This window comes from Staurois parvus, unplaced genomic scaffold (assembly GCF_062004578.1).
Source record: "Staurois parvus isolate SC_StPar_1 unplaced genomic scaffold, SC_StPar_1.0 ptg002065l, whole genome shotgun sequence".
NCBI lineage: Eukaryota > Metazoa > Chordata > Amphibia > Anura > Ranidae > Staurois > Staurois parvus.
The window spans coordinates 21,162-35,771 of NW_028319861.1; the positions used below are offsets into that span (position 1 = coordinate 21,162).

Sequence of the window (14,610 nt, forward strand, 5' to 3'; positions counted from 1 at the left end):
CATCAGTGCCCGACCTGACAAATGTGCTTCTGGAAGAATGGTCCAACCTTCCCATAGACACCCTCCTAAACCTTGTGGACGGCCTTCCCAGAAGAGTTGAAGCTGTTATAGCTGCAAAGGGCGGGGCCAACTCAATATTGAACCCTACGGACTAAGACTGGGAGGCCATTAAAAGTCATGTGTGTGGAAAGGGCGGGGCCAACTCAATATTGAACCCTATGGGCTAAGACTGGGGGGCCATTAAAAGTCATGTGCGTGGAAAGGCCGGCCGACCAATACTTTTGGAAATATAGAGTAGTTCTTAATGGAATTGGCTGTATGGGGTGGTTGTCCTGATGCAGGACAAATTTGGGGCCAATCACACGTCTCCCATGGTATGGCATGATACCATGGGATCTGCTTGTATTTCTAAGCATTGAGGACACCATTGATCCTGACCAACTCCATTTGCAGAAATGCAGCCCCAAACGTGCTAGGAACCTCGGACCTGCTTCACAGGCTGCAGACACTCATACGGCTCTCCAGCCCTTTCCCCAACAAACTGCCTCCTACAGCCAAATATTTCACATTTTGACTCATCAGTCAAGAGCACCTGCTGCCATCTTGCTGCCCCCCAATTCCTATGTTTTCCTGCATAGTTGAGTCGCTTAGCCTTGTTTGCACTTCGGAGGCTGTTTGGCAGCAATTCTTCCATGAAGACCAAATCTGGCCAGATGTCTTCGGACAGTAGATGGGTGTACCCGGGTCCCACTGGTTTCTGCCAGTTTTGTGCTGACGGCACTGCTGGACCTCTGCTGATGTGGAAGGGAAGGGAGCATGATGTGTCTGTCATCTGTCCCATTAAGTTTCCTTGGCCGACCACTGCATCTACGATCCTCAACATTACCCAACCACTGCATCTACGATCCTCAACATTACCCAACCACTACATCTACGATCCTCAACATCACTCAACCACTGCGTCTACGGTCAACATTATCTGATCAGTGCGTCTACGCTCCTCAACATTACCCGACTACTGAGTCTACACTCCTCAACTTTACCCGACCACTGCATCTACACTCCTCAATGTTATCCGACCACTGCGTCTACGTTCCTCAACGTTACCCGACTACTGCGTCTACTCTCCTCAACGTTACCCGACCACTGCGTCTACGCTCCTCAAAGTTATCCGACCACTGCGTCTACGCTCAACGTTACCCGACCACTGCGTCTACACTCCTCAATGTTACCCGACCACTGCGTCTACACTCCTCAATGTTACCCGACCACTGCGTCGACACTCCTCAATGTTACCCGACCACTGCGTCTACACTCCTCAATGTTATCCGACCACTGCGTCTACGTTCCTCAACGTTACCCGACTACTGCGTCTACTCTCCTCAACGTTACCCGACCACTGCGTCTACGCTCCTCAAAGTTATCCGACCACTGCGTCTACGCTCAACGTTACCCGACCACTGCGTCTACACTCCTCAATGTTACCCGACCACTGCGTCTACACTCCTCAATGTTACCCGACCACTGCGTCTACACTCCTCAATGTTACCCGACCACTGCGTCTACACTCCTCAATGTTACCCGGCCACTGCGTCTACACTCCTCAATGTTACCCGGCCACTGCGTCTACGCTCCTCAATGTTACCCGACCACTGCGTCCACGCTCCTCAATGTTACCCGACCACTGCATCTACGCTCCTCAATGTTACCCGACCACTGCGTCTACACTCCTCAATGTTATCCAACCACTGCGTCTGCACTCCTCAATGTTACCCGACCACTGCGTCTACGCTCCTCAATGTTACCCGACCACTGCGTCTACACTCCTCAATGTTACCCGACCACTGCGTCTACACTCCTCAATGTTACCCGACCACTGCGTCTGCACTCCTCAATGTTACCCGACCACTGCGTCTACACTCCTCAATGTTACCCGACCACTGCGTCTACACTCCTCAATGTTACCCGACCACTGCGTCTACACTCCTCAATGTTACCCGACCACTGCGTCTAGACTCCTCAATGTTACCCGACCACTGCGTCTACACTCCTCAATGTTACCCGACCACTGCGCCTACACTCCTCAATGTTACCCGACCACTGCGTCTACACTCCTCAATGTTACCCGACCACTGCGTCTACACTCCTCAATGTTACCCGACCACTGCGTCTACACTCCTTAATGTTACCCGACCACTGCGTCTACACTCCTCAATGTTACCCGACCACGACGTCTACACTCCTCAATGTTACCCAACCACTGCGTCCACACTCCTCAATGTTACCCGACCACTGCGTCTACACTCCTCAATGTTACCCGACCACTGCGTCCACACTCCTCAATGTTACCCGACCACTGCATCTACGCTCCTCAATGTTACCCGACCACTGCGTCTACACTCCTCAATGTTACCCGACCACTGCGTCTACACTCCTCAATGTTACCCGACCACTGCGTCTACACTCCTCAATGTTACCCGACCACTGCGTCTAGACTCCTCAATGTTACCCGACCACTGCGTCTACACTCCTCAATGTTACCCGACCACTGCGCCTACACTCCTCAATGTTACCCGACCACTGCGTCTACACTCCTCAATGTTACCCGACCACTGCGTCTACACTCCTCAATGTTACCCGACCACTGCGTCATCAGAGCTAACTAAGAACAATGTAACTGATAATAATCAGCACAGTCAGTTATCAGCTTACAATATTTCTGGCATATCTACCGTCATTAGGTGTTCCTCCATGGCGACCACTTCCTGTTATCTCACATATATATTCGGATTATTACAGCCAAATTTACCACCCTAACTCCTCCCACAGTTTTTACACTCCATAGACAGTAATATACCGAAACGTGCGAATTGTTCCCGATTGGTGTGCTATTACTTTGTGGAACGCTTCGCCAAATGGTTCACGAAATATCGCCGTTTTTGTGGTGAAATTGGTCCCATAGGAATGAATGGCGGAATGTTCAAAACTAGAGTGTGAGCTGAAAAATCAGAACATGATTTGTAAACTGCCATCACTCCCTCATTTTCAAGCCCACCTACACAAATCGTATATCAAAACGTTCAGCTATCCCTGCTGCCACTAATAATGTCCACGGCTAAGCCATAGTCCTGATAGTTTTCACAATATGACCATTTGTTTGCAACTCATGCCGCCCATTGACATTCATTGAAACTGCACTCTAGCCACCTCAAATTTGAAGGGCAATTTCTAACTGCGACTGTGCCCTCATTTTTAATATTTCAGAGACATACTATGCATCAAAATGTAGGTCTGGGTCTTGTGATTCTCACAATATAAAGCTCTTCACTGTAAGATTTATAGTTTTTAAAACTACGACCATTTGAAGACGCCAGTGAAGTGAGCAAGTTGGAGCAGTTTGTTTTTAACCGCTCTTCTCTGCCCTATTTGAAATCTAATTTTGAATTGGTGACAGTTTGGCCGGCTGCTGGTTAAAGGTTTGGAAATAAGTTTTCTACAGCAGAGAGTATTTAAGGTGATAATGCTGCTAATGTTTTTATAAATGTATGTTTTCATGTAACTGTGAAGCACTTTGGGCAACAACATTGCAATTAAATGTGCTATATAAATAATTAAAAGTTGAAATGCATTGCTCACTCTATCCAGCTTGCCATGGGCACTTTTTACATTTCATCAATCAATTGGTTAGTGTAATGTTTACTATCTTTACTCCAAACACTCCACACTGTCAGGAATGGACTCGCCAATGGTGGTGGGACTCACTTGCCTTGTGGGCTGCAGTACCAGGGCTGGCCAGCGGGTGCTCTCAGCAACCAGAAGCTCACTCCTGCAATCAGCCATCACCTGAGGCTGATTGCAGAAGGCATATTTAAGGAATGGTCAGACCTGCAGTCAGTGCCTTGGTGTATGTTTCCCATGAGCCCCTGTACCTGCATCCTGTGTGCTTCCTGTCTGATTCCTGATTCTGCTTGATCCTGACCCTGAATGAACTCTGCCTGTCCTGACCTCGGCTATTCCTGACCACTCTCCAGCCTGCTCCTTTGGTACCTTGTCTGCCTGATTGTTCCTGACCCGGCCCGTCTGACTACGATCTGCCTACTCCTTTGTGTCTTGTCTGCCCGATGATTCCTGACCCGGCCCGCCTGACCACTCCACCTCGCCAGCCCTGACTGCTCTTGTCTGTGTACATTCCGTTATCAGTTGGAGGTTTGGCTTTGTTATATTGTGCGTTTATATTTGTGTATAACCCTTAATAAATGATATTGTTACACCATACTTGAGCCTGCGTTTCTGTGTCAGTTCACAGATCTCTGGTCTTACCGGGAGCCCTGACACACACAGTTACTATGCCCAGTCCAACCTTTTCACAGTTACTCCAACCACACAACAGTTACTCCGCCCACTCCACCCAGTTACTCCACCCACTCCACCCAGTTACTACGCCAACTCCAGTTGTAGACTACTGGTGGAGGAAAGAACACTTCACACAACTTCCCCAGAAATTGTAGCTTTTCTAGTTACTATTATTCTTATACAGGATTTATGGCGCCAACAGTTTGCGCGGCGCTGTACAATATAAGGGGGGGCGGTACAATTACAATACATTTCAGTACAGAAGGAATAGGAGGGCCCGGCTCATAGAGCTTACAATCTAAAGGAAGGAGGAGGGGATACAAAAGGTGATAGCTGCGGGGGGATGATCTGGTGGAGGAGATTCAAGACAACAAACACTTTACTCCTGCGTTAGGAAAGGACTTAGTAGACCCAATAGGAATGTTCTGGAATTTTCTGGAATATGCACTGCTTGCTGCCCTCAACAGACCGGGGTGGTCCAAATACACTGGATACAAATGGAGAAACAGAAAAAGGGCGCACCGACCTAGTGCATTATAGTTTAAAATAATTTATTGAAGAAACAAAACACAGGCATGTCAAACTGAACAAGATGTATGATCCAAACAACATCTGAGTCCATAAGATGGAACCCTGGATGACCAACTGGCTAACGCGTTTCGAGGACACAACCTCTTCCTCAGAGCGCGTTAGCCAGTTGGTCATCCAGGGTTCCATCGTATGGACTCAGATGTTGTTTGGATCATACATCTTGTTCAGTTTGACATGCCTGTGTTAATATGTCCATTGTGAGTATGATACCTATTTTGTTTCTTCAATAAATTATTTTAAACGATAATGCACTAGGTCGGTGCGCCCTTTTTCTGTTTCTCCATTTGTATCCGGAGGTGATTCAAGTACAGTTCTTAGGTGGAGGTGGGGTAGGCTTCCCTGAAGAAGTGAATTTTCAGAGATCGCCTAAAGGCAGACAGGGTGGGGGCTGACCAGACATGCTGTGGTAGGGAGTTCCAGAGGATGGGAGATTAAACTTTCAGTCTATTTTTGGATTGTGATATGTAATTAAATGACTGCATATAACATACAACCTGCAGTGTGTATGGTGGGAGTTGATCCATGGACTCCAGTGCTGCTCGGTGGCTCTGACTGGGTGGTCTGGGTAGTACAGACAGGAGTTCTCCTGGAGGTCTCATGTCTGGGTGAGATGTATCATGTGTGATGGAAGTACATACAGGGAATCCCGAGCCCTGGTCCGGTTGGGTGGATGACTCATCCCCTCCCTATAAAGGATTTGCCCTCCAGCTAGAACCGATGAACCCACCCAGTGGCGGGGTGGAGGGAGCCTGCGGGGACAGACAGGATGGAGGATTTGCGCACAAACACACACACAGCTGCCAGTCACTGTCCCCTCCAGGCGATGTCACAAACACAGGCGGATGAGCCGCCATCGCTCCCCGCAGAGCCGCGGATTCATCGGAAGGGAAATGACATCTCATTAGCGGCTGTTATTGTTCCTTAATGTCAGCGCCGTCTTCCACTAATTCCATCCCTGACGTTCGTACCGAATCCCACCGCCAAGGACAGAAGAACAACCCAGGGGGGTTAATGAGAAGATGCAGCTGTGATGTGAGCGCTGGCCGCAGATCTGTCCCCATCCCGGAGTTCCAGCAACAAGTGCCATACATGGGAAACTGCTCATCCATTTATATTTATAAAGCAAGATTTCTCCCGAATCTGCCCTTCTCACATACAAATCCCACCTCCACTCTGCTAATCAAGCCTACTTAAACAAACCCTCACTGGACCCCACCTGTATGAATAAATGAAGACCCTTCTCCTTGCTCCAGTTGGCCTTCAAGCTTGAACCCATTGTCCACAATCGTATGAATTGCTGCCTCACTGACATCCTTCTCGATCGTCTATAGTCTGGCTTCAGCCCACAACGCTCTACTGAAACTGCCCGACTAAAACTCGCTAATGACCTACTAACTGCTAAAACCAATGGCTATTCCTCATCATCCAAGCCTCGGCAACTCTTCTCTACACTTCATTCCTCACTTCACCCACCAGCTGACTTACTGCCCAGGAAATAGCCAATCATTTCAAGAAAAAAATCGACACAATTCGTCATGAGATCTCCAGCATCAAGTTATCTGACTACTCAAAACTTTCCTGTTACCACCAAGGAAGTTGCCAAACTCCTTTCCGAGGCTCACCTCATCACCTGTCCCATGGACCCAGTCCCCTCACAATTTCTACGACCCCCTTCCTGCTCTGTCCTAAGCTCTCTAACCCGCATCCTCAACCTTTCCCTCTCCTCCAGCACTGGTTACCCCCATATTTAAAAAAAACCCTCACTGGACCCCACCTGTATGAATAAATGAAGACCCTTCTCCCGGCTCCAGTTGGCCTTCAAGCTTGAACACATTGTCCACAACCGTATGAATTGCCACCTCACTGACAACCTTCTCGATCTTCTATAGTCTGGCTAAAGCCCACAACACTCTACTGAAACTGCCCGACTAAAACTCGCTAACGACCTACTAACTGCTAAAACCAATGGCCATTCCTCGTCAACCAATCCACGTCAACTCTTCTTTACACTTCATTCTTCACTTCACCCACCAGCTGACTTACTGCCCAGGAAATTGCCAATCATTTCAAGAAAAAGATCGACACAATTCGTCATGAGATCTCCAGTGTCAAGTTATCGGACTACTCAAAACTTTCCTGTTACCACCAAGGAAGTTGCCAAACTCCTTTCCGAGGCTCACCTCATCACCTGTCCCATGGACCCAGTCCCCTCACAAATTCTACAACCCCCTTCCTGCTCTGTCCTAAGCTCTCTAACCCGCATCCTCAACCTTTCCCTCTCCTCCGGCACTGGTTACCACCATATTTAAACAAACCCTCACTTGACCCCACCTGTATGAATAAATGAAGACCCTTCTCCCGGCTCCAGTTGGCCTTCAAGCTTGAACACATTGTCCACAACCGTATGAATTGCCACCTCACTGACAACCTTCTCGATCTTCTATAGTCTGGCTTCAGCCCACAACATTCCATTGAAACTGCCCGACTACAACTGGCTAACGACCTATTAACTGCTAAAACCAATGGCCATTACTCCAAACTCATTCCAACCAATGGCCATTACTCCATGCTCTTGGACCATTTCCTTTGACACAGTTGACCACCCGCTCCTTCTCAATAAACTCCATTCCCTTGGCCTCCAAGACTCTGCTGTCTCCTGGTTCTCCTCCTTACCTATCTCAGTGCACTTTCAGTGTCACCTACAACACCATCTCCTCTGCTCCTCTTCCTCCTCCGATTGCGGTACCATCCATGGGCCCCTTCAATTCTCTCTCTACACCTTCTTCCTTGGCCAGCTGATAACCTCCCATGGCTTCCAATACCACCTCTACGCCGATGGCACGCAGACCTGTCTCTCGACTCCTCAGCTCACCCCCTCAATCTCCTCACATATCATACATTTCCTGAACGACCTATCAGTATCGATGTCACGCCATTTCAATGGGGGTCAATTAACTAAAACGGGAGTGCACAAAATGTGGTGCAGCTCTGTATAGCAACCAATCAGCTTCCAGTCAAAGCTTAATGAAATTAGCTGAAGTTAGAAGCTGATTGGCTCTCATGAAGAGCTGCACCAGATTTGGCACTCTCCGGTTTTAGTAAATCAACCTCAGTCTGTCTAAAATCGAACTTGTACTATTTCCTTCGCCCAACACCCCCTCATGACTTTACCATTGAGACCAACGGCGCAACTACTGGTCCCTCCACACATGCCCGGGTGCTAGGTGTACCCTAGACTCTGACCTCTTGGGAATGGGTCGCATTTTGTGGCAGATGACAATTCACAGACCTGACAAGCTGATCACAGCACATGACGGTTCACAGCCCTGACCGGCTGAGCACAGCACATGACAGTTCACAGCCCTAACCGGCTGAGCACAGCACATGACGGTTCACAGCCCTAACCGGCTGAGCACAGCACATGACGATTCACAGCCCTGACCGGCTGGCACATGATGGTTCACAGCCCTGACTGGCTGAGCACAGGACATGCCGATTTACAGCCCTGATCAGCTGAGCACAGCACATGACGATTCACAGCCCTGACCGGCTGAGCACAGCACATGACGATTCACAGCCCTGACCGGCTGAGCACAGCACATGACGATTCACAGCCCTGACCGGCTGAGCACAGCACATGACGATTCACAGCCCTGACCGGCTGAGCACAGCACATGACGATTCACAGCCCTGACCGGCTGAGCACAGCACATGATGGTTCACAGCCCTGACCGGCTCAACACAGCACATGACGGTTCACAGCCCTGACCGGCTGAGCACAGCACATGATGGTTCACAACCCTGACCGGCTCAACACAGCACATGACGGTTCACAGCCCTGACCGGCTGATCACACCACATGATGGTTCACAGCACATGATCGACTGATCACAGCACATGACTATTCACAGCCCTGACCAGCTGATCACAGCACATGATGGTTCACAGCCATGACTGGCTGATCACAGCACATGACCGGCTGATCGCAGCACATGCCGGTCCACAGCGCTGGCCGGCTGAGCGCAGCACATGATGGTTCACAGCCCTGACCAGCTGATCACAGAACATGACGGTTCACAGTCCTAACCGGCTGATCGCAGCACATGATGGTTCACAGCCCTGACCAGCTGATCACAGAACATGACGGTTCACAGTCCTAACCGGCTGATCGCAGCACATGACGGTTCACAGTCCTAACCGGCTGATCGCAGCACATGATGGTTCACAGCCCTGACTGGCTGAACACAGTACATGACAAGTCACAGTCCTGACAGGCTGATCACAGCACATGTCGGTTCACAGCCCTGACCAACTGCTCATAGGACAAGTGAGTTTCAATCTTTCCCTTTGTGTGTAATAAAGAAGAAATGTAACTTCCCCCATCATTGCTGGTTTGGCCACCAGGAAAACCCCACGTGCCAAATTTAACATCCGACTCTTTGCAAAATTTGGTTCTGCAATGCCGATTGGCCAACAGCACACACATCACCAATTCAGTGGAGCCGACATCCTGGAAGATACATTCCATTACTATCAGTCCCCAGTACACTGACCTGCACACAATCAGCACCTTGTAACGTCACACTTACCGGAAGCCAAACTTGTCCATGGCGATGGCAAAATGGCGCGGTTGCTCATAGCAGTGATAGAGATTGCGGTCGTCCATTGGAATGAGATCCACATCACTGAAGATGAAACAGTCGTACTCGGCGTCCTTCATGGCCTCCAGGAAGCCAATGTTCAGGAGTTTGGCGCGATTGAAGGTCTCCTCACCGAACTGTACGGAGAGATCAGGATTTGTGTCAGTCAGGAAAACACAAAGACAGATTTACAGCTTTACCAGCCAGAGATTTTCATCTATGAAGCTCAGAGGACCTTTGACAACATTGCTCACTCTTTATTGGTAAATACAAATCCTAAACATTTCTTCCCCATTTATAAAGCTGCCAATTTTCATCAGATTTTCACTAAGATGACATCGCCGTGCGGTCTGGTGGAGAGATTTTACAACAAGGTATTCTACTGTGTTAGCCATCAATTCATTTACAACATTTTGGAGTTTAAGTGATCCCCTTCCCCAGGAACCCCGAAAACTTGGGATCACTGAAACGCCAAACTTTCTGCACCAGCAGCGTAGAAGACTTCTAACCCACCTGAATGAAGGACAATTCCCCCATCATTTCTCTTACCCTTAATTTGGCATAATCTACTATTGTTAATGTAGGGAAAAGAGTTTTCCACGTGGTGGAGTCACCCAGGATTCAGTAGGGAAGATAACATGGGCTGAGGGGAGGGGAGGTGAGATGGGGTGAGGGGAGGTGAGATGGGGTGAGGGGAGAGGAGATGGGGTGAGATGGGGTGAGGGGAGGCGAGATGGGGTGAGGGGATTCGAGATGGGGTGAGGGGAGGTGAGATGGGGTGAGGGGAGGTGAGATGGGGTGAGGGGAGACGAGATGGGGTGAGGGGAGACGAGATGGGGTGAGGGGAGATGGGGTGAGGGGAGGGGAGGAGAGATGGGGTTAGGGGAGGTGAGATGGGGTTAGAAGAGGGGAGGTGAGATGAGGTGAGGAGAGGTGAGATGGGGTGAGGAGAGGGGAGGTGAGATGAGGAGAGGGAAGGTGAGATGAGGAGAGGGGAGGCGAGATGGGGTGAGAAGAGGCGAGGCGAGATGGGGTGAGAAGAGGAGAGGCAAGATGGGGTGAGGGGAGGCGAGATGGGGTGAGGGGAGGGGAGGCGAGATGGAGTGTGGGGAGGCGAGATGGGGTAAGGGGAGGCGAGATGGGGGGAGGGGAGATGGGGTGAGGGGAGGTGAGATGGGGTGAGGGGAGGCGAGATGGGGGGAGGGGAGGCGAGATGGGGTAAGGGGAGATGAAGAGAAGTGAATCTTCAAGCCTCCAGTCATTGAGGGGGGAATGTGAACACGAAATCTTTCTTTCTGGCACTGGACTGTGACACGGACTCGGGCCTCACGTCAGTAAATCTGGCCCAGGTGTCACTCTGCTATGAAATGACTGACATGTTCTTCAGGATTCTGAGCGCTTCATAGATTGCAGAGATATGGACGTGACCGGCACCTAGAGTACCTCAGACACCCCATTCATTAACAATGAAATAAAAGCCCGATATGTAGTACAGAACCAATCACAATCATTTTATCAAATATGGTCCGTAGACGGTGGATCCTGATTGGCTGGCAGGGATAATGTTCATTGCGATGTATCATGTTCACAGAGTGTCATCTTTATATTGACCAATAAACTGCACTGGGTATTCCCTGTTACACGATCAGACAAGGAAGAGCCGAGGAACTCCAATTGGAGCCGAAGGGAAAAGAACGCTGAGAAATCGCAGAGGACATGGAAGTGATTGCCATATAAAGTGCGGAAAATTCCCATCAACATTCCCAGAGAAACAATGGCAGTAGAGTTGTACCACAGAATGATGGAGTCAGCGGGAGAAGATGGCGATGAGAATGGCGACTCCTTCGATGTAATGTCTCAGATTAGACCATGAAACAAACGTGACCTGGTGATAAACAAATATAATTCCTCTCATTAGGACCATATGGGGTCTCCGGATTTATCCCACGTCTCCGTCTACATTCCCTTCTATCAGCCCGGCAATATCAGAGAGACGAGTGACACCGACACTTCCCATCCGGAGGAAGATTTACTACATTACCCAATTATTATTATTCAGTCTATTACTAGGACTCTCCGGATATAGAGCTATATATTGTATATTGGAACATTGTTATCATTTATTGATTATGATTCATTCTATTTATAGAACTCTCTGGATACATAATTAAATATTGTATATTGTTTGTTATCATGATTTATTATAATTAATTCTATTTCTAGGACGCTCAGTATATAGAGATATATATATCTTGTATATTGCTATTGTGCTCCCATTATTTATTATGATGCGTTCTATTGATACTGCAGGACTCTCTGTATACAGACCTAATGTATATACAGTATCTCCCAGTGAGTCCCCCCCTGCCCCCGACTGTATACAATGTGTATATATATATATATATCTCAGGGGCGAACTGACAACTCATGGGGCCCCCGGACAATGGGGGATCATGGGGCCCCTGTGTCCTTGCCCACACTCAAAGCACACCCAAAAAAAGCCTATAAAAAAGGTACCAGGGGCATTTCATGGGGCCCCCTACTGACCCCGGGCCCTCGGGCAGTGCCCGAGTGCTCGAATGGTCAGTCTGCCCCTGATATATATACACTCACAGTATCTCCCAGAAGTGAATCCCCCCCTCACATATTTGTAAATATTTGATTCTCCCTTTTCATGTGACAACACTGAAGAAATTACACTTTGCTACAATGTGACGTAGTCAGTGTATAGCTTGTATAACATGGAAATTTGATGTCCCCTCAAAATAACTCAACACCCTGCCATTAATGTCTAAAAAAAAAGAAAAGATATAATAAAATATTTACAAAAATCTGCGGGGTGTACTCACTTCTGTGAGATACTGTATATCGTATATTGTTATCATTATTATAATTCATTTTATTTCCAGGACGTTATATTGTATATTGTTATTATTATTCATTCTATTTCTAGGACTTTCTGGATATAGAGCTATATATTGTAACATTGTTACCATTATTTATTATGATTCATTCTATTTATAGAACTCTCTGGATACATATGTAATATTGTATATTGTTACATTGTTATCATGATTTATTATAATTCATTCTATTTCTAGGACTCTCTGTATATAGAGATATATCTAGCTATTGTGCTCCCATTATTTATTATGACTCATTCTACTGATACTACAGAACTCTCTGTATACAGACCTAATGTATATATATCATATATTGTTATAATTATTTATTATACTTCATTCTATTTATAGAACTCTCTGGATACATACTTAAATATTGTATATTGTTTGTTATCATGATTTATTATAATTAATTCTATTTCTAGGACGCTCAGTATATAGAGAAATATATATATCTTGTATATTGCTATTGTGTTACCCATTATTTATTATGACTCATTCTACTGATACTGCAAAACTCTCTGTATATAGACCTACTGTATATATATATATATATATATATATATATATATATATATATATATATAAAATGTCATATATTGTTATAGTTATTTATTATAATTCATTCTATTTCTAGGACTCTCAGTATATAGAGCTATATATTGTATATTGTTATACTATTATTTATTATAATTAATTCTATTGATAGAGACCTACTGTATATATCATAATACTATAGTGTAATCATTATTAATCATTATTCATTCTGTTTCCAGGACTTTCTGTATACAGACCTATATATTGTATATTGTTATAGTGTTATTATTTATTATTCATTCTATTTCTAGAACACTCAGTAAATATATATATATTGTATATTGCTGTTGTGCTCCCATTATTTATTATGACACATTCTATTGACACTACAGGACTCTCTGTATACAGAACTACTGTATATAGATCATATATTGTTATATTTCATTCTATTTCTAGGACTCTCTGTATACAGACCTATATATTGTATATTGTTATTATTTATTATAATTCATTCTATTTCTAGAACGCTCAGTATACAGATATATATATATATATATTGTATATTGCTATTGTGCTCCCATTATTTATTATGACGCATTCTATTGATACTGTAGGACTCTGTATACAGACCTAATGTATATATATCATATATTGTTATAATTCATACTATTTCTAGGTCTCTCTGTATACAGATCTATGTATTGTATATTGTTATGGTATTATTTATTATAACTCATTTTATTTTTAAGGTGCTCTGTATATAGATCTACATACAGTTAGGTCCATATATATTTTGACACAGGCACAATTTTAGATTTTTCAGGTATTTATCAAAACATATTCAAGATATAGTTTTATAACGGATATAGGCTGAAAGTGCGCACTCTCTGGTGTAATATGAGGGTATGTACAACCACATTCGGGGAAGGGTTTAGGAATTACAGCTCCTAAGAGTAGCCATCCCCCCTTTTTCAAGGGACAAAAAGTAATTGGACAGTTGAATCAAAAGAAGTTTCCTGGCCAGGTGCGGGCTACTCCTTCCTTATTTCTTCATCAATTAAGCAGGTGAAAGGTCTGGAGTTGATTCTAAGTGCGGTATTTGCATTTTGAATCTTTTGCTGTGAACCTACAACATGCGTTCAAAGGAGCTGTCCATGCAAGTGAAACAGGCCATTGTAAGGCTTTAAAAACAAAATAAATCCATTGAAGAGATCGCAGCAACATTAGGAGCGGCAAAATCAACAGTTTGGTACATCCTGAGGAAAGAAGAACGCACTGGTGAGCTCAGCGACATAAAAAGGCATGGATGTCCACGGGAGACAACAGTGGTGGATGATCGCAGGATCCTCTCTATGGTAAAGAAAAGCCCATTCACAGCATCCAGACAAGTGAAGGACACTCTCCAGGAGGTGGGAGTATCATTGTCAGTCTACAATCAAGAGAGGACTTCACGAGAGCAAATACAGAGGGTTCACCACAAGGTGCAAATACAGAGGGTTCTCCACAAGGTGCAAACCATTCAGAAGTCTGAAGAATAGAAAAGCCAGATTAGACTTTGCCAAAAAACATCTAAAAAAACTGGACCA

The 14,610-nt window shown here is 46.0% G+C and overlaps 1 protein-coding gene across 1 annotated transcript in view; it reads right to left on the reverse strand.

The window, feature by feature from the left end:
* The window catches only part of B4GALT2 (beta-1,4-galactosyltransferase 2), a 174,279-nt gene that overhangs the window by 21,155 nt on the left and 138,514 nt on the right, over nucleotides 1-14,610 (reverse strand). Inside the window, exon 4 of the mRNA XM_089664839.1 lies at nucleotides 9,534-9,721. Within this exon, the coding sequence (XP_089520965.1) occupies nucleotides 9,534-9,721 (188 nt within the window). The remainder of the gene's footprint in view (nucleotides 1-9,533; nucleotides 9,722-14,610) is intronic.